This window comes from Nerophis lumbriciformis, linkage group LG06, assembly GCF_033978685.3.
Source record: "Nerophis lumbriciformis linkage group LG06, RoL_Nlum_v2.1, whole genome shotgun sequence".
In the NCBI taxonomy this organism is placed as follows: domain Eukaryota; kingdom Metazoa; phylum Chordata; class Actinopteri; order Syngnathiformes; family Syngnathidae; genus Nerophis; species Nerophis lumbriciformis.
This window is the reverse complement of record NC_084553.2, coordinates 58,398,922-58,426,490: the sequence shown is the minus strand read 5'-3', so window position 1 is coordinate 58,426,490 and position 27,569 is coordinate 58,398,922. Positions and strand designations below refer to the sequence as shown.

The 27,569-nt window shown below is 37.6% G+C and overlaps 1 protein-coding gene across 2 annotated transcripts in view; it reads left to right on the top strand.

Annotated features, from left to right (window-relative positions):
• Positions 1 to 275: 275 nt before the first annotated feature.
• LOC133608925 (leucine-rich repeat-containing protein 49) overlaps positions 276 to 27,569 on the top strand; it is an 83,314-nt gene continuing 56,020 nt past the window's right edge. For both annotated transcript variants that reach the window (XM_061964581.1, XM_061964579.1), the window contains exons 1-8: positions 276 to 549; positions 2,906 to 2,968; positions 3,058 to 3,124; positions 3,466 to 3,606; positions 3,691 to 3,793; positions 5,570 to 5,773; positions 8,316 to 8,382; positions 19,298 to 19,441. In XM_061964581.1, coding sequence (XP_061820565.1) covers positions 475 to 549; positions 2,906 to 2,968; positions 3,058 to 3,124; positions 3,466 to 3,606; positions 3,691 to 3,793; positions 5,570 to 5,773; positions 8,316 to 8,382; positions 19,298 to 19,441 — 864 coding nt within the window. In that variant the 5' untranslated portion in view covers positions 276 to 474. The remainder of the gene's footprint in view (positions 550 to 2,905; positions 2,969 to 3,057; positions 3,125 to 3,465; positions 3,607 to 3,690; positions 3,794 to 5,569; positions 5,774 to 8,315; positions 8,383 to 19,297; positions 19,442 to 27,569) is intronic.

Genomic DNA, 27,569 nt, shown 5'->3' with positions numbered 1-27,569 from the left:
CGGGTGTTTAGTGGTCAATTGTACGGAATATGTACTGAACTGTGCAATCTACTAATAAAAGTTTCAATCAATCAATCAATCAATCAATCAATCAATCAATCAATCAAGAAAAAGGCGATATAAACTATTGTTGTACCGTTTATTAAAAACAAAACATTGCATCACACTAGCAGGCGGCCCATTTAATGAAAAGCAGATTCTGGGGCAAGATAAAACCATGCTAGTGCCAGTTCCTTCACGGAAGGCCTTTTTGCAAACACCGGAAGTGAGCGTTGCCGAGCAACGCCGTGGTTGTTATGGAAACGGAACCTTTTTTTTTTTAAGCCTCGTTCTCCGTGGAAGTTTTAAAGCGCCGGAAGAGAAGCGAATAACCGACAAGGATCGATTTTCGAAGCGACAACTCGAACATTGGCGAGCTTTTGTTGTCGTTGTTGTTCGATGCTATTGCTAACGAGCGGCGGCTAACGTCACTCAATGGAGTCGGCGCGGACCCGGAAACAAAACCGAGCAAACAAAAGCAATGACAACCTTCTGTTTCTCACCCCCACGGTTTGTTCGCCGTTTAGTCATTAAATGCTTCATTTGGACGTTTTGCTCGGCGCCACATGTTTTTTTTAAAGTATGTAAAAGTTGTCGAAGTCCGTCAAAGTTGCGCACGAGTTTACGCGCATGCGCAAATGGGTTAACATTTAAAATACAATTTGAACTATTTAAGTTGGATTGTCATTTATATGTAGATTTGGATACTTGTAGCTATATTTATTTACATATTGGTTAGTCATGTGGGGTTATACATTTTGAAATAAAAGTAAAATATGGGCGGATCAAGCCCAATATCGACTTGCCGATGCTAGGGTACTATTATTGTGGATGTTACATTGTATCATTGTCGATGCCAAAATGTGTAGTATCGCCCACCTCGACTCACAATAGGGATTGGATGTATGACTCTTTGAAAGGGATCCGGATATCAAGGAGCCGTTCCTTTCAAAGAGAGTCAGACTGGCTCGTTATTATAGTTTTTTTTAACAGTTTTTTTGTTTTAATCAAGGACACAATCACTAATATCAGTTATATGTTAGGTGTGGATCAGAATGTAATTTACACTAATATTACTGTATATTAATATAAACATTCCATAAGGCGGTGCCATATTTCTATGTTTTGGCAATGACATCACTCGTTATCATCACCTAAAAAAATGTTAGGCATTTTAACAATATAAAAAGTACACAAATAATGAGTTAGAATAAAATGCATTACGAATATAAAAAGTGTAAATAAAAACAAAAATGGTAAAAATGAAGACAAAATAAAAATTTCCCTTTAAAACACAGGCGTCAAACTCAAGGCCCGGGGGCCAGACCTGGCCCGCTACATCATTTTATGTGGCCCGTGAAAGCCTGGTAATAACATGAGTTAATAAATTACTTAATCCTTTCTTACTAAAGGTATTTGTTCTTTCCATTTTGATATTTAAAAATAACATGTACTGCACGCAATTTCATATCTTTTAAACTTTAATTGTATCTAATAATGAAGCAAAATATTACATTCCTATGGAGCCCCTAAAGGGACATAGGGGAAATGTTTTTTAAATTTTTTAGACATGTATCTCGTGCACACGAGAAACTTTCTCATGCGCACAAGAAACTTTTTATAAAGTTATAACACGCACGAGATACATGTCTAAAAAACAAAAATTCCCCCATGTCCCTTTAGGGGCTTTGTACATTCCCATACATTCCAAAACATTTTTTTGTTAAAATATAAAAATAAATACTTCAATATCTGCTTGACTTATAATTGCATTGTAAGTTACCCATCAAATTGTACACTGTAAAAATGGGAATAGATTTTAAGGTAAAATTCTGGGGATTGAGCTGCCATTTTTTTTAATCGTACAAAAAACTTTTGTACCGTTTTTCTATGTACATTAGCACACTATAAAAACAACAACTGTAGATTTTATTGTGGAAAAACTAGAAGCTCTGTTGCATGAATTTAATTGTAAAAAAAAAAAAAGTTTTTTTTTTTAGACGAAAACTGGTAAAATTCTGGAGACTAAGCTGGCAGTTTTTTTGCAGTAAAATCTAAAGATTTTTTTTAACAGTGTATGTAAAAAAAGATTCTAATAATCAAATGCATTGGCAATTATGAACATGTATTGTACAGGTATACATTTATGTTGATATATTATTCACTATTAGAAGCGGCCCTCTGAGAGCAACCATATGAAAACAAGTTTGACATGCCTGCTTTAAAATAATGAACCCGCAAAGTCAATCTAAATGAAATTAATACAATAAAAAAATGTATACAATAAAAAAATAATACTACTTTTTGTATATTTCTATATTTTTATCTGTAAACATTTAAAAAAAAAAAAAAAGGTCAATCCGAAAGCTGCTAAATTTCCTTTAAATCTGGCTAATTTTCTAGTCCAGTTGCCAGTTGGGCAGAGTGGGCAATTGCCGACGCTAAATTTGCATGCGCATACAAAAACGATTCTCATCATTCACTTAAAAGAGCTGTTAAAAAACCTTGATTCGTTCGTAAACATCACATCTCAACTAACTAACAGCAAGTGTTTTGTCAATTAGTTAACACCCTGGTCCAGAGTGATGTATGATGTCATTACATAAACAGTCATTACAAGATTAGAGGATTATATTTACCATAGATTTATTAGTAGATGGTATGTGGTTTTTTTCTTATTAATATGAGTGCAAGTGAACAAAAGATTCATACTATGAGACCATAAATTATTACCATGACCTTGATGTGGAAACAATCAATGATTTATCTACAACACAGATGAAATAACCGACAGTTGCTGGGCTTCATTGCATTAGATTGCATTGTTTGACCAGTTTAATGACAATTGTCAACTCTCTTCCTGCAGGTCAACAGTTGCAATTTGCGCCTGAAGACGGTCAGATCGCTCCCGGAGAGAGGCCAGCGCCTGGTGAGAAGGAACACACCGGTTTGGATGTTAAATTATTGTTTACTTTCAGTTGTCAAAGGCTGATTCAATTATATTATACCACATGGCAGGTTACCTCTCATGATTTTTTAAAGGACCCTTGCCTGACTGTCAAAGCAATAAATCCTCCTCATCCAGGTAAGTCCTGTCTGCACACTCGAATAATGCATGAACATTAATTGTGGTTGTAGTTGGCATCGACGCAGAGCGGCACTGCATCACACTAAGAGCATTTTTTAAAATATTTAAATGCCCTAATGAAGGTATCAAGACATTCTTTATTTTAATAATAACTACTTTTTGTGCAAAAAAATGAGGAAAATATACAGTATTATTTAATAATGTTATTTTTAAGAAATGTAGACACAAAGACCCTCACCCGCAATAGAAACCTTACCACTGTTTGCTGTTATCTGCCATTAGGTAAGTAATAAAAGGGAATGCATCCTTTGTTTTCCCCATTATGATTTACTCTCCAGAGCCACTGCAAGACGGCGCCCCCCGCGGTTTGCCCGTATTCTCATTTACAGGAAATGATGGCCGCCACCAACACAGCAGGCCCACTCACAGTGCGGACGCAAGGCACTGCCGCCACGCCTCACTCCCCCGCAAGCCAGCGGGTAAACAGCATGGAGCAAATGAGTACATAAATGCATGTTTTTCCTCCTTTACCTGAGTTGATTGTGTGTTCGTGTCCATGCCAGGTGTGTCCGGAGCGTATCATTCCAACGCCACATCTGGGTTCCCCCTCATTCACTTCCATTGGGACGGCGCTCTATCCTGTTTTCAACGCATTGACCTGGACAGGTGTCATTTGTCTGTCCACCTATATCAGACCTGGGTAAATTAAGGCCCGGGGGCCACATGCGGCCCGTTAAGCTTTTCAATCTGGCCCGCCGGACAGTCCCAAATAATTTTTTTAGATCTTTAAGATGGAAACTGTAGCTATCATTATGATTGATTGATTGAGACTTGTATTAGTAGGTTGCACAGTGAAGTACATATTCCGTACAATTGGCCACTAAATGGTAACACCCCAATAAGTTTTTCAACTTGTTTAAGTCGGGGTCCACTTAAATTGATTCATGATACAGATATATACTATCATATATACTATCATCATAATACAGTCATCACACAAGATCATCACATTGAATTATTTACATTATTTACAATCGGGGTGTGGAGGGGGGCGGGGGGGGGGGGGGGGGTTGGGTTTGGTTGTTATCATCAGTCATCAACAATTGAGAACAGAGGAATGGATATTGGAACAGTGTAGGTCTGACTTGGTAGGAAATGGACAGCAAGTAGTGGGCAGAGAGAGAGAGAGGGAGGGAGAGAGAGAGAGAGAGAGATAGAGAGAGAGAGAGAGATCAGAAGGCATAAGAAAAAGTATCTGCATTTGATTGTTTACATTTGATTATTAACAATCCGGGGAGGGTGTTAGTTTAGGGTTGTAGCTGCCTGGAGGTGAACTTTTATTGCGGTTTTGAAGGAGGATAGAGATGCACTTTCTTTTATACCTGTTGGGAACGCATTCCATATTGATGTGGCATAAAATGAGAATGAGTTAAGACCTTTGTTAGTTCGGAATCTGGGTTTAACGTGGTTAGTGGAGCTCCCCCTGGTGTTGTGGTTATGGCGGTCATTTACGTTAAGGAAGTAGTTTGACATGTACTTCGGTATCAGGGAGGTGTAGCGGATTTTATAGACCAGGCTCAGTGCAAGTTGTTTTACTCTGTCCTCCACCCTGCGCCAGCCCACTTTGGAGGAGTGGGTAGGAGTGAGGTGGGATCTGGGGTGGAGGTCTGGAAGTAATCTGACTAGCTTGTTCTGGGATGTTTGGAGTTTAGATTTGAGGGTTTTGGAGGTGCTAGGATACCAGGAGGTGCATGCGTAATCGAAAAAGGGTGCAGTGATGTTTTCAAATTACCGTAAGTCTTGAACTATACAAAGCATTTCAATGGTTGGAATCTGCGCTTTTGCATGGTATACTAGCTACTATGGTAATCTAAGTCACGAGACACCAGGCAGTGTGGGTGGGGAGCGTTTCCACAGAGTGTTACCAGAGCGGCCAGCCTGAAAAGCTTATATCAGATATACCAGATTGTAGGTGTTTTTTTGTTTTTTTACCTTTCGCGTTCTTATTTCGCTGTGTTTGTTGCATTTTTGTTGATTGTAAAAATATGTCTATCAAGAGGGGGTGTAACGTTTAATATGTTGTCAAAATTCAGTGTTTTATCATTCATAGTTAATATTGTAATATTTTCATGTACATTCTGGGTGTCTCATTCAGTAAAAACATGTACAATTCCATTCTGTTTTTTAAGGCGCTCTGTCATAACGTTTTTAGCATTCAATCAGACATTATTGCGAGATTTTGTATTAGTGTTCCTAAAAATATATATACCGGCCCCCAGACACATTTTTTTCTCAAAATTTGGCCCCCTCGAGTGAAAAGAATTGCCCAGGCCTGACCTATACCGTCTGTCTGTTGCAATGCCGCATGTTGCCACGGGGGCGCAGCAGAGCGCCTTGCAATACCTCAACACTTGAGAGTTCAATTGCTCTTCAATCATCCAGGCGGTGTCTGCAAGAGTGCCCTCACCTCGGCGTCATGGACCAGCTGCAAGTTCTCAACCTGCAGCACAACCTGATCGCCAGCATCAGCCGTCTGTCGCTGCTGCAGCAGCTGGTGGTCCTCAACTTGTACGACAACCACATCTCGGACATGAGCGGCATCGAAACGCTCGTCTCCCTCAGGATCCTCAATCTGGGGAATAACAGGTTTGTGGTTATATAATAACAGTTTCTGCCATCCTTTAAAGCACCGTCATGTCTTTACCCTCCTGCTCCCAGTGCCACCCACACTGGTTTAAATGTAGCTTAAAGATGGAGATAAGGGTATCAAAGTCAAGACCCTCGGGATGATATTTGATTAGTATTAGAACCGGCCCGCAGGCCACAGCCGCCTGCTGCTGTTTTGCACGCACCAATACTCCATCAGTGTTGAGGCTAGGAAATTTCAAAATGGGGTCCCAGGGACCCCATCAAGTCATAAAAATGGGGTCTCACAGTAATTTTTTGGGGTCCCACTTTTTTATAACCGTTTTGAAAACAAAAGACAAATGTATGCACTATTCTGTTATATCTCACATTCTATATTGTGTTTTGGGAAAAAGTTGTCATAAATGTTACTTAATTCATAAAAAAAATAATATAAAAGAAAACACATTTTTATGCAAACATTCATTCACTTTCTTCTTTCCTTCATGGATCTAAACTTTACCGCTGCCGGTATTTTTTTCTATATTTTTATTGTAATATTTTCACAATGTGTTTGTTCTATTTTTGGCCAAAGTAAGACAAAGAAAAACAATCTGAAGTTGTCTTTATTTTTTTGTTTTAATGCCATGATTTTAATAGCGTGTGCACAGATTTTCCTCCATGTGGCCCCTGAGCTAAAATGAGTTTGACACCACTGCTGTAGATCATGGGGTCCACTATGTAAAGTGTAGTGAGTCTCTAGAGAAAAGCGCTGTATAAATATAATTCAGTTCACTTCACATTTGATTGTGATTCACCTTCAAAGCCATACAGTATAGTACAGTGGTCCCCAACTACAGGGCCGCGGCCCGGTACCAGTCCGTGGACCGATTGGTACCGGGCCGCGGCCGCACAAGAAATACATTTATTTTTTATTTTATTTATTTATTTTTTATTAAATCAACATAAAAAACACAATATATACATTATATATCAATATAAGTCAATACAGTCTGCAGGGATACAGTCCGTAAGCACACATGATCGTATTTCTTTATTAAAAAAACAAAAACAAAAAACCATAACTCCCCCCCCCCCCCCCCCGGTCCGTGGGACAAATTTTCAAGCGTTGACCGGTCCGCAGCTACAAAAAGGTTGGGGACCACTGGTTTACTACATTTTTGAGGGGTGTAAAAACATTTTGCATTCAAGTTTTTTTTAGCAGTTTTTTTGCTCAAATTTCTCAATGAAGTTCGGTCCTAAAAAATATCAAACATATATATTTTTTTACCATTTTGACAGCTTTTTGATTCGATTGTCTTGACCTATTGTTCAGGTCATGCCTTGTTTTGGTTTTGTGGTGGTTCTTCCTAAGTTTAGTGTGTGGTTTGTTAAAGGATGCATATATGTTTAGGGGTTCTTTCTTTTTACATAGCCATGTTTAGAGTATCTAGTACTTTTCTTTTTTGTCTTTTACCAGTCTCTCTTTGTCTTCAGATTGTCTGTTTAGTGTCTTACGTTGGATTGTGAAGACAACCCCCACGTCTCTCTCCTTATCAGTGTTGAGAGGGGGAAGATGAGGGCTTTCTTTGTGTGAATTTCCGTTGGAATGCCAAATCACTTAGAGCAGCCGATATGAATGTATTGGTTAAGCTGATCTCCTAAAGCTTTGGTATAAACTTGAAAATATTCCAATTCTGTCTTGATGGTCCTTCTTACTCAGCATATATGTCATCGAAAGAACTTGGGATTGACCAGTAACTTAGATTCCCTGGGAGGAAGAACTGGTCCGACGCAACAGGTTCCTGCCAGCGCTCTTATGTTGTAGTTTTCACTCCCTGCTTCTTATTATGCAGCACGCACCTGCCCCTCAGTTTGTAACCAGGTCTATTTAGGTTCAGCTGTGGCTGCCAGCTGGTGTTGGAACATTGTGTTTGGGGAATGCTGTTGTACGCTTCATGTTTGTGAACTGTTGCTGTTAAGTTTACTTTGAAGCCGGTTTATTTTATTTTTTTGTATTGCATAGCATTCGCTACACTTCAGGTGCACTTCTAGCTGCACTTGTCTTTTGTTTCGTCATAGATTGAAATACTTTTTACTTGCATGCTCTCTTCTGCTGTCCTTTGCATATGAGATGCAACAACCGCTTCATTGGGGCCACACCTTCACAGGGATACAATTACAGGTTTAAATTAGTAAAATAAGTCCTGTTATGCACATTTACTAATTGGAAACTGTGACATAATTTTATCAAAAGGCCTTAAAAGGGTTAAAATAATTAAAATACATGTTTTGGTATTTTTCAGGGTTTAGCTAATAAAGGCCCTGGCTGTAACCACAGCATTTACTTTGTGTGTTTATCTAAAATTTGTAGTTAATATAGTGTTTAGTTAAATCAAATTTTTATGTCATTTTTGAGGTAAGTATGATAAAAAAAAATGTTGATAAACTGTGGGACATTATGTTATCAGAATATTTATTTGTAATAATATGTAACAGATATGCTTGTTTTTGTAATGTGTCTTTAATAGTGTGTGTAAAGTACTGTCTTCTTCTATTGCAGGATCCATAAAATATCCTGCTTGGATAACCTACATGAACTCAACATCCTGGATTTGCATCACAATCAGGTGCAATTCAATATTCTTACCTTGTGTTCAGTCGGGGCATTTAAGAAGAAGAGTGCCATGAATGGGAGTGGCTTTCTTGTTTCATCCACACTGTCTGGAGTGAGGATTCCACTTCCCCAGCAGCACTGTAAATTGCAGGGTCAACCTGGTTTGGCAGCAGAATCTTTGCTAAGCATGAGGGGTCATGTTTGCAGCGCTGAATTCTGCCATCTCGAAATTGGGATGCATGTACGATATTTAACGGTGTGGTGTCCAAAGTGTGCTCACTTTTTAAACGGTATCATTATCAAAGTGCAATAAAAGAACAAACAGGTGTAATGTAATAAGAAAAGCTTGACATGCAGGCTGTTTTTTTCCTAGAAAAATATATTTAGAATTACCATTTAAATTTATTGTACTGGTTTTGAAAGTGAAAAATATCAAAATGACCCCTACATCCTTTATTCGCCACAACATAATCATAATCCTACAGCTCAACCAGGACAAAGCCTTGGCGCTTATAATAACAATATCACTCATATTTGGTTACTTTTCAGGTCACAACATGTAAATAATGGAGTATTGTTGGCGCTTTCAGGATTTTTATAGTATAATGATCGCAACAGAGGACCCTTGACTCAATTGTTAGCTATTTATTTACGATTTTGAATGCATACAAGAAAAGCCAAGCATATGTTCTTGTCTTACATAAGGATTTTGAATGATAGACAGCACATCTCTTTCTAATTTTTGTTTTTTTTCAACAAGGCTGATCTGATAATATAGTCAGAGTGCAGAAGCGTTACTATCGTGATGTCAGTCAAAATAGCTGAAAGTATTCGGAGCAGAATATTCAAAATGACTGACCGAATTTGTGGCATTTTATGACGTTCAAACTGTGTTCTCAGATCCTTTGTGGACTGTAAATACAATTAGATATTGTTTAATAAAACAATGAAACAAAAAAAGGATATAGAGTCAACTTGTTTTTGTCCACTTTACTACACTGCAAAAATTGAGTGTTCAAAAACAAGAATAAAAAATACAAAAATTAGGGGTATTTTATTTGAACTAAGCAAAATTATCTGCCAATAGAACAAGAAAATTTGGCTTGTCAAGACATTTCAAAGCAAGTAAAATTAGCTAACCTCAATGAACCCCAAAAAACCTTAAAATAAGTATATTCTCACTAATAACAACTGTACTACTATATGAGCAGTGTTGGGACTAACGCGTTACAAAGTAACGCGTTACAAAGTAACGCGTTACTGTAACGCCGTTAGTTTCGGCGGTAACTAGTAATCTAACGCGTTATTTTTTATATTCAGTAACTCAGTTACCGTTACTACATGATGCGTTACTGCGTTATTTTACGTTACTTTTTATGTAGTATAAAGTGTGTTTTATCGGAGCGCTGCGTTCTGATTCTTCTTGTGTCACAAGCCGGAGAAGAGAGAGAGACATGCGCTCTGTGTGGGTGTGTGTGGGTGCGAGTGTGGGGAGGGAGGAGAGGGGGGAGGGGGGGGCGTGTCTGATCATGGCGGAGCCAGAAGTCGAGTTTGCTAACATGGAGATATTTTCACTACTTTTCTTTTGTCGAGCACAAAGAAAAGAACATTTTAGTTAAATGTAAATTGTGCTTTGGATCAAAGATGCCATCTACTGCCCAAAACAGCAATTCAAATCTGCTGAAACAAGCTACATAAGCAACATGCTTCGACGAAGCTAGTAAAGAGAGACAGAGACTCTGATGCCACTTCACCTCCACCACCACCATTTAAGGATTAACTCTGCCTCTGCCTCATCATTCACCGCTGAAGGTACACACACTCTGTCAATCAATGTTCCCTCTAATTGTTCATGTTAAAGTTAAAGTTAAAGTTAAAGTACCAATGATTGTCACACACACACTAGGTGTGGCGAAATTATTCTCTGCATTTGACCCATCACCCTTGATCACCCCCTGGGAGGTGAGGGGAGCAGTGGGCAGCAGCGGTGGCTGCGCCCGGGAATCATTTTGGTGATTTAACCCCCAATTCCAACCCTTGATGCTGAGTGCCAAGCAGGGAGGTAATGGGTCCCATTTTTATAGTCTTTGGTATGACTCGTGTGACTGTGTGTGAGCAAAGGCAAAAAGTCCCTGAGCATTGAGTGGAGCCCATGTGAGCAGCATCACATGTGTACACTGTGGCTACACCAGCAGCACACCTGTCCCAAACCTCACTAAATAACAAGTTCAATCTCCATCCATCCATCCATTTTATACCGCTTGTCCCTTTCGGGGTCGCTGGAGCCTATCTCAGCTGCATTCGGGCGGAAGGCTGTGTACACCCTGGACAAGTCCCCACCCATCGCAGGGCCAACACAGATAGACAGACAACATTCTCTTATTATTATAATCAAATGACAGCAGTCATTTCCATTTCTAATATAAGTGTTTAGGCCCACTTACAATGACAATAACAACAAATAGTGTTTTTCATGAACTGTGTACTTGTATTGTTTGTCTGGGTGGAGGTCCTGCTTTGGAAATAGTTTGTACCCCTTTCAGACATTGCATTTAGTTCCCATTAAAACATTCACATGTTGCGCAATGAGATGTAAGCAGGGGATCATGTGTACATTCCTGCAACTTCCTGTTTGTAAAAAATATATTTTTATTAGTATTTATTTAATATACTAACAGCATTTAATGATTAATATTTATAAATTAAGATTCCTAATAAATGACACTAGAATAAGCACACATTTGATTGGTAAATCATAGTGTAACGACCTGGAATTACACTTTATGTGTGGTGTTGGAGTTGTCCGACTTTTTGTGTGGCTGTAAACGCATCACTGGCTAAGTGCCATATGTGCAAGTGTTGGCGCACATGAGAAAGAGCGAGTGGCTGCTGTTGATATAACAAAGTAGCTTTAGGTCTGGTTTGTACTGCAGAAAATGACCACTTTTGCTAGATATCGTTTTTTTTTACAAATGTTTTGGTGATGTGTTTATGGCCGACAATAAAGAGTTTTGCTCAGTAAAGTGATGGATGGAATTCATGTCCTCAAAGCGTCTCGACAGACGTATTATTATATTTGAACAATGATGACGAAAACGGTTTTCTCTGTCGTGTCCGTGTCGTGTCGAAAATTGTTATGCGCTTATTTTTTTATTTGATTTTGTGCGTGGCATAGATTTGCCGTGCGCAGAGGACGCTTGAGCAGTGCGCAATTGCACAGGCGCGCACCTTAGAGGGAACGTTGCTGTCAATTCTCTTATATACTCTTTCATTCTAGACTTCTAGAGTGTTTGATTATCACATCACTCTAAATGTATAGACTATAAAGTTCACAAACATAAAGAGGGATGCTAGTGGGCCAGGCCAATCTTTCCTTATCTCTAAACTAAAACTGGGGAAATGTGTCGAGTGTTCTGGGCTTCAGACATGATTTTGTATCAGAATTACTTGAGGAAGAAAATGCCTGGTTAGGCTTTGTGTATGTAGTGTGTGCCTTTCTTGCTTTACATCTATGCTGTTATTATGTTGTTTGTTACTTATGTATGTTATGTTGCAGCTATTTAAAATAGTTTTGTCAATTTGTTCTGGCCTGAAACAAATTGGCCTTTGTAACATATCTTTGTCTTTGTGTGTTGTATGTAGAGCACATTGCTTAGCAGAGTTCAGTGATACAAATGCATGTCAAGTTGATCAACACATTGTATTATTCTCCAGTGCAATAACAGTACTGAAATGAAGGCTAAAAGGGCATTAATGGGAGCTTTAAAAAAAAAAAAGAAAAAAAAAAGAAGTAACTAAATAGTTACTTTTCACAGTAACGCATTACTTTTTGGTGTAAGTAACTGAGTTAGTAACTGAGTTACTTTTGAAATGAAGTAACTAGTAACTGTAACTAGTTACTGCTTTGCAGTAACTAACCCAACACTGTATATGAGTACATATTTTCTATTGTTTTATTGAAAATAAAACAGCAAAGTCCATTTGGCTGTCATTTGTTTTAATTATGAGACACAATTGTGTCAAAGTCATGATTTTTTTTCATGCTTGAAATAAGAAATGATTACTTAAAAAAAAAGCAGTTTTATACTTGTAGTGTTGATGACACAGCTTTGCAACAGTTGATATTCTAGTCTCAAGCATGTTTTACTCAATATACGTCATCAAATCTCAGCAACAAGCTGTAATATCTTACTGAGATCATTTAGGACCAAAACCCTTAAAACAAGTAAAACACTCTAACATAAAATCTGCTGAGTGAGAAGAATTATTTTATCAGACAGAAAATAAGAAATATCACCCTTATTTGAGATATTTAATCTTACTTAGATTTAAGTTTTTGAAGTGTAGTTCCTAAACACTTTAGGCCAAAAACAAGTACAATAGGCTTAAAAAAAACTATGTGGTGAAGTCGTGATATTTGAGGTGCGTTGTAGCGAGGGACGGCTGTGTTACTCCAAAATCATGCATCTAATCCAGGGTTGTCATCAAGCCCGCGAATTTGCTAAGTATAAAGATTAACTTGAAATTTTTGAATGAAAGAAACCGCTGTTCTAAATGTGTCCACTAGATGTCGCAACAGCAATTCTTTGTATCTTTGTAGATAAATGGGTTGTTCTACATATGTACAAAATAAACCACATGATGTTATAGTGCAGTGGTTCTCAACCTTTTTTCAGTGATTTACCCCCTGTGAATTTTTTTTTAATTCAAGTACCCCCTAATCAGAGCAAAGCATTTTTGGTTGAAAAAAAGAGATAAAGAAGTAAAATACAGCACTATGTCATCAGTTTCGGATTTATTAAATTGTATAACAGTGCAAAATATTGCTCATTTGTAGTGGTCTTTCTTGAACTATTTGGAAAAAAAGATAGGATTTTATTTATATTTATAAAGGATTTTTGAATTGTTGCTATTTTTAGAATATTAAAAAAAAATCTCACGTACCCCTTGGCATACCTTCAAGTACCCCTAGGGCAGGGGTCGGCAACCCAAAATGTTGAAAGAGCCATATTGGACCAAAAATACAAAAACAAATCTGTCTGGAGCCGCAACAAATTAAAAGCCATATTACATGCAGATAGTGTGTCATGAGATATACATTGAATTGAGATGACTTAAAGGAAATTAAATGACCTCAAATATAGCTACAAATGAGGCATAATGATGCAATATGTACATATAGCTAGCTTAAATAGCATGTTAGCATCGATTAGCTCGCAGTCATGCAGTGACCAAATATGTCTGATTAGCACTCCACACAAGTCAATAACATCAACAAAACTCACCTTTGTGCATTCATGCACAACGTTAAAAGTTTGGTGGACAAAATGAGACAGCAAAAGAAGTGGCATAAAACAAGTCCTCGAAAGTCGGAGAAAGTTATACATGTAAACAAACTACGGTGAGTTCAAGGACCGCCAAAATTAGTAGGACAAAACGGCGCTTGCCAAATACTTGAGTCAGTGAAGCATGTTTAATATAAATAGTGTGCTTTATAACAATTAGGGAGGTTTGTGTCATGTTTGTCTTCCTACAGAAACCATATTAAAACAAAAAATATATTTTTTTCCCCTCATATTTTTCCATTTTTCATACATTTTTGAAAAAGCTCCAGAGAGCCACTAGGGTGGCGCTAAAGAGCCGCATGCGGCTCTAGAGCCGCGGGTTGCCGACCCCTGCCCTAGGGGTACGCGTACCCCCATTTGAGAACCACTGTTATAGTGTACTAGTCGAGGAAAATGATCAAACTACATAAATAACATACTGTAATTTGATTTTGATATAATTTTTTTATTTTGATAGATTGAAAATTAACACCAATGAGTTGACTAATGAACATTATCATATGATTTATTCAGAAAATATAAACAACGCCAAATAAGGATAGAATACTAATAACCGCAACATGTAAGTGTAAAAAAACCCCAACAACATTATGATTTGTACAATTTCAGAATGTGCTTGCTCTATTTTTAAACAAAGAAAACAATCTGAAGTTGTCTTTATTTTTAAGTTATCGTGCCGTGATTTCACCAGTCCGGCCCACTTGGGAGTAGATTTTTGTCCATGTGGCCCCCGGTCTAAAATTAGTTTGACACACCTGACCCTTCAAACCACCAACTTCTGAAATCCAAATCTCATCTCTGGTTCCCATGATTCATACCAAACATGTTTTGTCTCAGGTGGACTCCCACGTCTACTTTCCCAGTGATCCGAGCCTGATTCCTTCAACAGGCTGTGATCTCAGCTGTGAGAAACGGCGCCTGCAGCGGATGATTACTATGCCCCTTATTAATTTCAGCTACCACCTTTTAGCTGTTGTCCTTTTGCATGCCGCCTCCACAGTAGCGCGTGGCTCCCGCACACACACGAATGCAAAACAAATAAAACGATAAAAAAGATCAAACGTAAAGGACCTCGCTTGGTCTTAATAGCGCTTTGCCAACACGCCGCCCACGCCACTCCTCAGAGAGGCGCCCCCGAGCCCTCCCTGCTTTGTAGCGCCGCTTTACACAAGCCCAGAATCCAAATAAATAATCATTTCAGCCACATCAGACAGGTCTAGCTGTCTTTGTCTCATACGTGTGCATTCATGAAATGTATGCTTATTTGAAACTACACCACCGATACTTTAATCATTTATTTATTAAGGACTTAATTTCTCATCTTTAATAGATTTTGAGTGCATGAGAAGGTGGAAACGTAGCTCTGTTCGACCTCAAGCTCATTTGCAGACAAGTAAATTGCACAACACAGCAGCAACAGAACCAGTGTTGCAATGGCTGTTAGCAACAAATGGCTCAATCAGCATTAATAGTACTGATGTGTTCATTGTAAACAAAAGTAGTGATTTCATAACAACACTTGAGGGGGCAACATTTTAAAGGGGTGGTGATGATGGTCAGGAGGTTGCCTACAGCCACAGCTGTTCATGCCAATGTTTTTGAACAGAAATAAAATGGGGTATGTGGGCACTTTGAAGGAAGCCGGTTTTTGAGGAGCTGTTCCTTTTAAAGAGCCGTTCAAAAAATTGTCTCATTATAATTCATATCTTTAGCAAAAAAAAAAAATCACAGATAAAATGTGGATATTAATATTTCTGATGTACACCAATATTACTCTATTGTTGGGAAATATTCGTAAATATTGGCTATTATTGTACTAGTGTTGTGTTTTCAATAACATTCCATAAGGTGGTGCAACATCTCCATGCATTGATGCAGGGGTCTGCAACCTGCTGGCTCCCTGGAGCTTTTTCAAAAATGTATGAAAATAGAAAAAGATGGGGGGAAAAATATAGTTTTGTTTTAATAGGGTTTCTGTAGGAGGACAACATGACAGAATCCTCCCTAATTGTTAGAAATCCCACTGTTTATATTAAACATGATTCTCTGATGAGAGTATTTGGCGAGCGCCGTCTTGTCCTCATTTTGGCGGTCCTTGAACTCACCGTAGTTTGTTTACGTGTATAACTTTCTTCAACATGCCAGAGAAATGCATATTTTATGCCACTCCTTCTTTGTCTCATTTTGTCCACCAAACGTTTTATACTGTGCGTGAATGCACGAAGGTGAGCTTTGTTGATGTTATTGACTTGTGTGGAGTGTTTATCGAGCATATTTGGTCACTGCATGACTGCAAGCTAATCGATGCTAACATGCTATTTAGGCTGGCTTTATGTACATATTGCATCATTATGCCTCAATTGTAGGTATATTTGAGCTCATTTAATTTCCTATGTCCTCTGTGTATTTAATTTTTATCTGCATTTCTCATGACGTATTATCTGTATGTAATATTGGCTGCATTTCTGATAGTTGTTTGTGCGCCATGTTGTTCCAGACCACAGCAAACGTTACCCAGCTTGCATAGATTCCAATAAATTCATTAGAAGAAGACAGCCCGCCATTTCCTTTAACTTGGACATACCTTTGGCCATTCCAAGACAGTCATTTAGAGGAGTTATCTTACCCTCTGAGAAGGTTTACTAATGTTTTCCAATGTTGTAAAAATAAAAGTAGGCTAATATAGCTAATATAGAGACACGTAAATCATGTGTTGTCTTCATTATAACAGATGTATAAGACTTTTAAAGTAATTTCGATAGTAGGCTAATATAACTAAAACAGACACATACATCATGTGTTGACTTCATCATATCACTTATGGAAGGCTTTTCATTTTTTGCGGCTCCAAACCGATTTTTTTTTTTTTTTTTTTTTGACAAAAATGGCTCTTTCAACATTTTGGGTTGCCGATCCCTGCCCTAAAACAACCTTTTCAGAAAGAATACACCAATAATGAGTGAGAACAAAATGTATGTATGTATGCAAAAAGTGTAAATAAATCTAAAATGAAAATGAGGACAGAATAAAAATGTAACTGCAAAATTGCACCGTGTTTTTACGCTCAAATTACTTTACATGTCATCTTTACATCAGAACAATGAACCGAAAAAGTGAATCAAAATGCTGCTTTGACTCCGACTCAATTGCATGCTGTATGTGCATGTGCATAATAAAACAAACTTCACTTGGTTCAAAAGATTAGATTTGTTAACAGGGATGTAACGATAAACAGAAAACAAATTCTTGACGGTTAGTATAACATTTTGAAATTAGTATTATCGAAAAACCGAGATTGATAGCCGCACCGTCAGATTTTCCTTTTGTTTATGAGTTTAGTTAGTGTAAGTGCTCCTTCTTCCATGTTTTCTCTACTTCCTGTGCACTTCCCTGCTGCACTAGCTCTTTGTTTTTTAATTAAATACTTCGGCCTGCACGCCGTCTCCTGTCTCTGCTTCTTGCAATCGCAACTATTGAAATCACGAGGCCCAACCGTATCACGCACTCTAATAAACTCACTTTCCGATTTTTTAAACTCACGGACTGGCGCAGGCTCGCTAGCTTAAATACTAACATGAATACAACAGACATAACGTCTTTCCTCCACTTATATAGCCACATTTCTGTCTGAGTAACTAAGCTATTCAATTGTGCACAGTGAACCTACAAGCTGTGCTCTCTTACAACAAAGTTATAGATATATATGACCCAGAGGTGTTTTTATGATGTGTTCAAAGAGGGCTAAACTGAGTACGCCATTACAACGCCGCCAGACCACTTATCAATGAAGCATAAGAAACACAAAATATTCCAAATAGTGGGATTTCTAACAGTGTGTCTTTTTTAAACATTTATTTTAAAAATATCTAAAGATTATACATAATTTTTGTGGGTTACTTCTTTGGGAGAGAAAAAAAGAACATTTGACATGTGTTTAATTGTATTTCTGCACTGTAATGTTAAAAATCCAATAATAATACAAAAAAAAAAAAGACAAAACAGTGTGATGTTTTATCATATATGTATATATAATTTTTCTGTGTGTGTGTATATATGTATGTATATATTTATATTTATATATATATATGCATGTATATATATGAATATATGTATATATGTATATATGCATATACATATGTGTATATATGTATATATATGTGTATATATGTGTATATATTTATATTTGTATGTAAGCATATACAGTATATAATTGTGTATATACTGTATATATGTATATGTGTATATATATATATATATAAGTATATATATATATATATATATATATATATATATATATATATATATATATATATATATATATATATATATATATATACACACACACATATATACACATATACATATATACAGTATATACACAAATATATACTGTATATGCATACATACAAATACAAATATATACACATATATATATATACACACATATACATATGTACACATATATATACACATATATACATATATATATACATATATTCATATATACATGTATATATATCAATATAAATATATATATATATAAAAAATAAAAAAATAATATATATATATATATATATATATATATATATATATATATATATATATATATATATATATATATATATATATATATATATATATATATTTCAGTGCTCTTTTGCACTGAAAAGGAAAATACTTTTTTTTCAATTTAATTTTTTTGGTTTAAAAAATACAATTCTGATAAAGCAATAAAAAAAAAAGGAAAAAACTAAAGATTTCAGTGTCGTACTGTTTTTAACACATTCAACAATACAGCTATAGTGATAAAAATGTTTTTATATCGTTATATGCGTATTTGTTCACAGACGTCACCATGTCTCGAGACCCCAGTGACCATTTTCTTTTTGATACCACATACCTGGCAACTTCATGGAGTCATACGTCGGCAGTTGATTGAATGTAGAGGTGTTAATTAGGGCATTTCTGTAAATCAAAGCAAGAACCCTGTTGTAATGTGACAACTGGCCCAAGATGGCAGCGGTAGCAAAGGACGAGCTCTCTGGCATTGTGCAACGCTTCCATCCTCAGTGACCCAAGCTCAGCTTTATATGTGACCTGACACGTTTGAATGAGCGATGCTTTTATTTCTTCCACTTGGCCAGTTTGACTCGTGGAGTGACACTGCTTGTGTTTTCGCTTTTGTTAACATTCGCCTCGACGGTGGCCCGCGCCGCGCTGAGTGACATGATGTATTGTCATCATCGCGCTGCCGAAACAACAAATCTAATGGTGGTCTGAGGCTGTTTGCACGGCATTGTACAGTGAGACTAATGCAGGCCAATGATCGCTCTTTTGCTGTCTTTGAACTTAATAACCCCACTCAGGCATTGCAGAGTAGACCACACTTGGATTCTAAATGCATATCGTAAATGGAAAGGGCTGAAAACTGAAGGCTCCCCCGTTACTTTCTTTGTATTATGCTATAAGCTGTGAACGGGCTTCCCTTCTTAAGTGATTTTCTAGCTCCAAGGTATTCACAGTGCTTTTATGGTATCACCTCATTCGCGCAATGATTAATGGCACCCCTCTGTCTGACTGCAGATCTGCAAGATGGAGAACCTGAACCACCTGAAGGAGCTGCAGGTGTTGAACTTGGCAGGAAACAACATCTCAAAAGTGGAGAACCTCCAAGGCATGGACTGTTTAACGGAACTCAACCTACGGCACAACTGCATCTCTTTCGTGGTGAGGACTCTGCATTTTCGAAGACAGTTTGAACAGGCGGTCATTTATTAACAAGTATATCGCACAACACGGCAGCAACCAGAGGTGGGTAGTAACGCGCTACATTTACTCCGTTACATCTACTTGAGTAACTTTTGGGATAAATTGTACTTCTAAGAGTAGTTTTAATGCAACATACTTTTACTTTTACTTAGGTATATGTATAGAGAAGGAACGCTACTTTTACTCCGCTACTTTTATCTACATTCAGCTCGCTACTCGCTACTAATTTTTATCGATCTGTTAATGCACGCTTTGTTTGTTTTGGTCTGTCAGACAGACCTTCAAAGTGCCTGCCTTACTGGTGACGTTTCACTTTGTTCCACCAATCAGATGCAGTCACTGGTGACGTTGGACCAATCAAACAGAGCCAGGTGGTCACATGACCTGACTTAAACAAGTTGAAAAACTTATTGGGGTGTTACCATTTAGTGGTCAATTGTACGGAATGTGTACTGTACTGTGCAATCTAATAATAAAAGTTCCAATCAATCAATCAATCAATCAAAAGTGTGAAGGAAAAAGATACTTTTTTTTATTTCAACCGGACATCCCGTCAAAAGCCTAAAGACTGACCGCACATGAGGACGTTCCTGTCTTCACAATAAAAGTGCCGTTCCATCGCGCCTGCGCTTTCAAAACAAGAGTCTCCAAAAGCCAAACAAGCTAGCAAGCTAAGGAGTTTGACGCCAATATATTTATTGTAAAGTGTATAAAAACGAATATGGAAGGTGGACAAATAAGATGCCAAAAACCCACCACTTTCATGTGGTATTAGACAGAAAGAAGGAACTTTTCTTCTCCTCCATTTGAAAACGTGGACGTTATCAGCACTACTGTCTGATTACAATCAACGCAAGTCATCAGAATCAGGTAATACACCAACTTATATTCTACTCTTCATGAAAGAAAAGAATCTATATGTTAAACATGCATGTATATTCATTAAAACACCTTTAACATGTAAACAAAAACAGCAAAATAAATACATATAAATTATATACTGTATATATCAATGTATATGTATGTATATATATATATATATATATATATATATATATATATATATATATATATATATATATATATATATATATATATATATGATATGAGTGTGTATGTTACTCATCAGTTACTCAGTACTTGAGTAGTTTTTTCACAACATACTTTTTACTTTTACTCAAGTAAATATTTGGGTGACTACTCCTTACTTTTACTTGAGTAATAAATCTCTAAAGTAACAGTACTCTTACTTGAGTACAATTTCTGGCTACTCTACCCACCTCTGGCAGCAACAGAACCAATGTTGTGATAGCGGTAAGTAGGGATGTCCGATAATATCGGACTGCCGATATTATCGGGCGATAAATGCTTTAAAATGTAATATCGGAAATTATCGGTATCGGTTTCAAAAAGTAAAATGTATGACTTTTTAAAACGCCGCTGTGTACACGGACGTAGGGACAATTTCAGAGCGCCAATAAACCTTGAAGGGGAACATTATCAGCAGACCTATGTAAGCGTCAATATATACCTTGATGTTGCAGAAAAAAGACCATATATTTTTTTAACCGATTTCCGAACTCTAAATGGGTGAATTTTGGCGAATCAAACGCCTTTCTATTATTCGCTCTCGGAGCGATGACGTCACAACGTGACATCACATCGGGAAGCAATCCGCCATTTTCTCACTTTCGTCGGTGTGTTGTCGGAGGGTGTAACAACACGAGCAGGGACGGATTCAAGTTGCACCAGTGGCCCAAAGATGCCAAAGTGGCAAGAAATTGGACGAAATTTGTTCAAAATACGAGGCTGTGGGGAAAGCCGACGAAATGGTCAGTCGTTTGTTCCGCACACTTTACCGACGAAAGCTGTGCTGCGACACAGATGGCAAGAATGTGTGGATATTCTGCGAAACTCAAAGCAGATGCTGACATCAACTCCAAAACTGGACAGATCAGCTTTCAGGAAAAGAGAGCGGATGAGGGTATGTCTACAGAATATATTAATTGATGAAAACTTTATTCATTACTCGCGGTTTTACGTAAATTATTATACATAAACTGTGTTTACCAATAATTTAGCTTAAAAACTTCTTTTTTTTTAATCATTCGATTACATTCGGGTAGTCTTGTGTAATGCAGTATTTTGCGTCTATTTAGGTATGGTTAACCTGAGTGCTGAAATCGTGGAAAAATATATGTTCTTAGCGCGCCTGAAATGGGCTGTCTGCACTCTCAAAGTGCATGTTGTTGCCAAATGTATTTCATATGCTGTAAACCTAGTTCATAGTTGTTAGTTTCCTTTAATGCCAAACAAACACATACCAATCGTTGGTTAGAATAGCGTCTGTTAGCGTCTTATACAAATTGGAGTTCAATAAGCATACAGAAGGAAATATATGCCATGGTTTCATGGTTTGTGTGTGAAAAGCCATAGATATTATGTGACTGGGCCAGCACGCAAAGGAAGTGCCTTTAAAGGGGAACATTATCACAATTTCAGAAGGGTTAAAACCATTAAAAATCAGTTCCCAGTGGCTTATTTTATTTTTCGAAGTTTTTTTCAAAATTTTACCCATCACGCAATATCCCTAAAAAAAGCTTCAAAGTGCCTGATTTTAACCATCATTATATACACCCGTCCATTTTCCTGTGACGTCACACAGTGATGCCAATACAAACAAACATGGCGGAAAGAACAGCAAGCTATAGCGACATTAGCTCGGATTCAGACTCGGATTTCAGCGGCTTAAGCGATTCAACAGATTACGCATGTATTGAAACGGATGGTTGTAGTGTGGAGGCAGGTAGCGAAAACCAAATTGAAGAAGAAACTGAAGCTATTGAGCCATATCGGTTTGAACCGTATGCAAGCGAAACCGACGAAAACGACACGACAGCCAGCGACACGGGAGAAAGCGAGGACGAATTCGGCGATCGCCTTCTAACCAACGATTGGTATGTGTTTGTTTGGCATTAAAGGAAACTAACAACTATGAACTAGGTTTACAGCATATGAAATACATTTGGCAACAACATGCACTTTGAGAGTGCAGACAGCCCATTTCAGGCGCGCTCAGAACATATATTTTTCCACGATTTCAGCACTCAGGTTAACCATACCTAAATAGACACAAAATACTGCATTACACAAGACTACCCGAATGTACTCGAATGATTGAAAAAAATAAATGTTTTTAAGCTAAATTATTGGTAAACACAGTTTATGTATAATAATTTACGTGAAACCGCGAGTAATGAATAACGTTTTCATCAATTAATATATTCTGTAGACATACCCTCATCCGCTCTCTTTTCCTGAAAGCTGATCTGTCCAGTTTTGGAGTTGATGTCAGCATCTGCTTTGAGTGTCGCAGGATATCCACACATTCTTGCCATTTCTGTCGTAGCATAGCTTTCGTCTGTAAAGTATGCGGAACAAACGACTGACCATTTCGTCGGCTTACCCACACCCTCGTATTTTGAACAAATTTCGTCCAATTTCTTGCCATTTTCGCATCTTTGGGCCACTGGTGCAACTTGAATCCGTCCCTGTTCGTGTTGTTACACCCTCCGACAACACACTGACGAAAGTGAGAAAATGGCGGATTGCTTCCCGATGTGACGTCACGTTGTGATGTCATCGCTCCGAGAGCGAATAATAGAAAGGCGTTTCATTTGCCAAAATTCACCCATTTAGAGTTCGGAAATCGGTTAAAAAAATATATGGTCTTTTTTCTGCAACATCAAGGTATATATTGACGCCTACATTATAATGTTCCCCTTTAAAGGCACTTCCTTTGCGTGCCTGCCCACTCACATAATATCTACGGCTTTTCACACACAAACCATGAAACCATGGCATATATTTCCTTCTGTATGCTTATTGAACTCCAATTTGTACAAGACGTTAACAGACGCTATTCTAATGGGGTGTACTATCCTGATAGAATCTGCTAGAAGCTTCATTCATCTTCATGTCGTTCCTTTGGAGCGTGTCCTTCTTAGAGGCCGCTGTTCTGTTATATCACTTTGTACGTGTAATCAAATCTGTCCCATTGCTACAACTCAGCGAGACATGACCAATAGCCTAACATTGTCTCTCTGGCTCGGCACATGAAATTGGATCTTCCAAACAAAGAAACACTTCTTCTTCCCTCAGTAAAGTTGTTAATCTGCTAAACAGAACCAGTACAAATCAGAACATGTCCCTTCTTTTGTATGGAAATCTCCACAGTCATTTTCTGGCATTTTGGGGTAGAATCCGACGTATGGAACTTTAACCCTTCACTTATTGTGTACTGTGCTTGGACGGTCTCCTGAAGAACCATTTCCTGTCCGGTTTATCGAATGCGATGCTTCAGTTGATGAAAGGGGCTGGAAAAAATGTGTCGTCTCTGGCAGATTCTCCAGGTCCATATCATTAATGCTACACACTGCTGCCAAGCTGCTGCTGCTACACGGGTAAACAAGCAGGTTTTTCCCTCTTGAACCTTATGACAGTGAACAGGTGGATCTGGAGAATCTTAGTTGACTCTCTAACTCATCCATCCATCCATCCATCTTCTTCCAGGTGTCAAACTCAAGGCCTGGGGGCCAGATCTGGCCTGCAAAAAAATATTTTATCTTTTCTCAGTAAATGTATTCGTTCTTTCCACGTTGACATAGATAATACATACATCTAATTATTCAAATATTATACTATCATATATTTCAAACTTTTTTTTTAGTAAAATAAAAATAGTACCGTACTTAGAGTGTATTTAAGCCGAACTTACCAAATTTTTAAAGAAATAAATCATACTTGCCAACCCTCCCGATTTTCCCGGGAGACTCCCGAATTTCAGTGCCCCTCCGGAAAATCTTCCGGGGCAACCATTCTCCCGAATTTCTCCCGATTTCCACCCGGACATCAATATTGGGGGCGTGCCTTAAAGGCACTGCCTTTAGCGTCCTCTACAACCTGTCGTCACGTCCGCTTTTCCTCCATGCAAACAGCCTGCCAGCCCAGTAACATAATATATGCGGCTTTTACACACACATAAGTGAATGCAACGCATACTTGATCAACAGCCATACAGGTCACACTGAGGGTTGTCAGAGTTTGTAGGTGACGAACCCCAAGATGCAGAGAAGGTGAAAGGCATTCTGCGGGAAAACAAGATTTAATGTTCATAAAATAAAGGAAAAAACACAAACAAGGAACTAGGAACAGGAAACAGGATGCCAGGAAAACAGGAACTGGAAGACGAGGAACAAAAAGACAGCAAGCTACAAACATCTACAATAAATAGCTTACCGCTACCGCTTACAGCTACACTGGCATCGACAAGTAGGAAAGACAATAATCCAGCATTGACTGAAGGGGAAGGCAGGTTTAAATAGCAGCTGGCTGATTGACACCAGGTGTGGCCAGGTGCCAATCAGCCACAGCTGAGGGGAAGCAGCACTCAGGGAGACAATCAGGAAATGAAGACAAAATAAAAGCGCTGACAGAAAACTAAGACAAACGCAGAGGAAAAACTAATACACAGTCAAACTGTCAGGAACAAGCCTGACAAGGGTGGCCGTATAAACAACTTTAACACTGTTACAAACATGCGCCACACTGTGAACCCACACCAAACAAGAATGACAAACACATTTCGGGAGAACATCCGCACCGTAACACAACATAAACACAACAGAACAAATACCCAGAACCCCTTGCAGCACTAACTCTTCCGGGATGCTACAATATACACCCCCGCTACCAGCAAACCCCACCGCCCCTAACCCCCCCCCCCCCCCCCATCCCGAATTCGGAGGTCTCAAGGTTGGCAAGTATGAAATAAATATTTTTACATATATTAGTCGCACCAGACCATAAGCCGCAAATATATACCGGTACGAAATATTTTGTAAATGTTTATTTACATACCTTAATTGTTTCCAGTAAAACGGCTGATCAAACAAAACCGAAGGCCACGTTATTCACCCACTATCCGTGGAAGCTAACTCTCCAATCAGCTAAACAGACTCATTAAATCCACAGTGACATTTTGGTGAATTCACAAAACTGAAACAATGCAAAAAGAATGCCAATGTAAGTTAATTATACTAACACAGACACTTATAAAAGTGTTAGCAGGATCACTAATGCTAACAACACTTGCTTGATTACATTTCGATAGCCCGTACAAATATGCATTCAAACATTCCTACAGACATCACACATGAGGCCGTTTAGTAAATATGAATTGTTTTAGTTCTATTGTAAAACGTACAAACGTTGCCTGGAGTGATGAATGAAGAATCCTTTCAAGCTTCCGGTTCAAGGGAGGAAACATGAAGTACATTTGAAAAGTTCTTGAAAAAGCGAAAGGTTTGTATAGTGAAGCAAACTTCTCCACAAGAAACAATGTAACTATGAATAATGGGTTCCAGCCTTGACAAAAGTCCACATTTTAGTGAAGATTTGTACACCGAAGACAATATGAAGTTCTATACAGTTCAAACAAACAATAGCAAGGGGGTGATGGATCAACTTTCTCTTTATTAAGAAGCCAAAATAACAACGACAGGCTGTTGTCCTGTATGCGCCGCTCTGCCAGCACGCGTGCACACACAGAACTCCCTTTGGTGCCCTCACGAATGATCAGAAATTACAAAAATCCTCAACTTTAATAACCATATTATTTCAATAATTTACAAAAGTAAAATCCACTTATATTAAAATACTAACCATGGTGATAGTTTGACCTGACAATTGATTATTTCTATTTCCATTATTTCCAATTGCTATAATTAGAATGCTTTAAAATGTAATATCGGAAATTATCGGTATCGGTTTCAAAAAGTAAAATGTATGACTTTTTAAAACGCCGCTGTACAAAGTGGTACACGGACGTAGGGAGAAGTACAGAGTGCCAATAAACCTTAAAGGCACTGCCTTTACGTGCCAGCCCAGTCACATAATATCTACAGCTTTTCACACACACAAGTTAATGCAAAGCATACTTGGTCAAGAGCCATACAGGTCACACTGAGGGTGGCCGTATAAACAACTTTAACACTGTTACAAATATGCGCCACACTGTGTACCCACACCAAACAAGAATGACAAACACATTTCGGGAGAACATCCGCACCGTAACACAACATAAACACAACAGAACAAATACCCAGAACCCCTTGCAGCACTAACTCTTCCGAGACGCTACAATATACACCCCCCCCCCCACCCCCGTTACCCCTAACACCCCCCCTAACACCAAATTCCAAGCTGCTGTTTTGAGGCATGTTAAAAAAAAAAAGCACTTTGTGACTTCAATAATAAATATGGCAGTGACATGTTGGCATTTTTTTCCATAACTTGAGTTGATTTATTTTGGAAAACCTTGTTACATTGTTTAATGCAGGGGTGCTCACACTTTTTCTGCAGGCGAGCTACTTTTCAATTGATCAAGTCGTGGGGATCTACCTCATTCATATATATCATTTATATTTACTTATTTATGAAATATATGTTTTTGTTAACAAGTTAAAGGTGTTTAATGATAATGCAAGCATGTTTAACACATATAGTTAATATTGTTAATAAATTAAAGGTGTTTAATGATAATGCAAGCATGTTTAACACATATAGTTAATATTGTTAATAAATTAAAGGTGTTTAATGATAATACCAGCATGTTTAATACATATAGTTAATATTGTTAATAAATTAAAGGTGTTTAATGATAATACAAGAATGTTTAATACATATAGTTAATATTGTTAATAAATTAAAGGTGTTTAATGATAATACAAGCATGTTTAATACATATAGTTAATATTGTTAATAAATTAAAGGTGTTTAATGATAATACAAGCATGTTTAACACATATAGTTAATATTGTTAACAAGTTAAAGGTGTTTAATGATAATACAAGCATGTTTAACACATATAGTGAATATTGTTAATAAATTAAAGGTGTTTAATGATCATACAAGCATGTTTAACACATATAGTTAATATTGTTAACAAGTTAAAGGTGTTTAAAGATAATACAAGCATGTTTAACACATATAGTTAATATTGTTAATAAGTTAAAGGTGTTTAAAG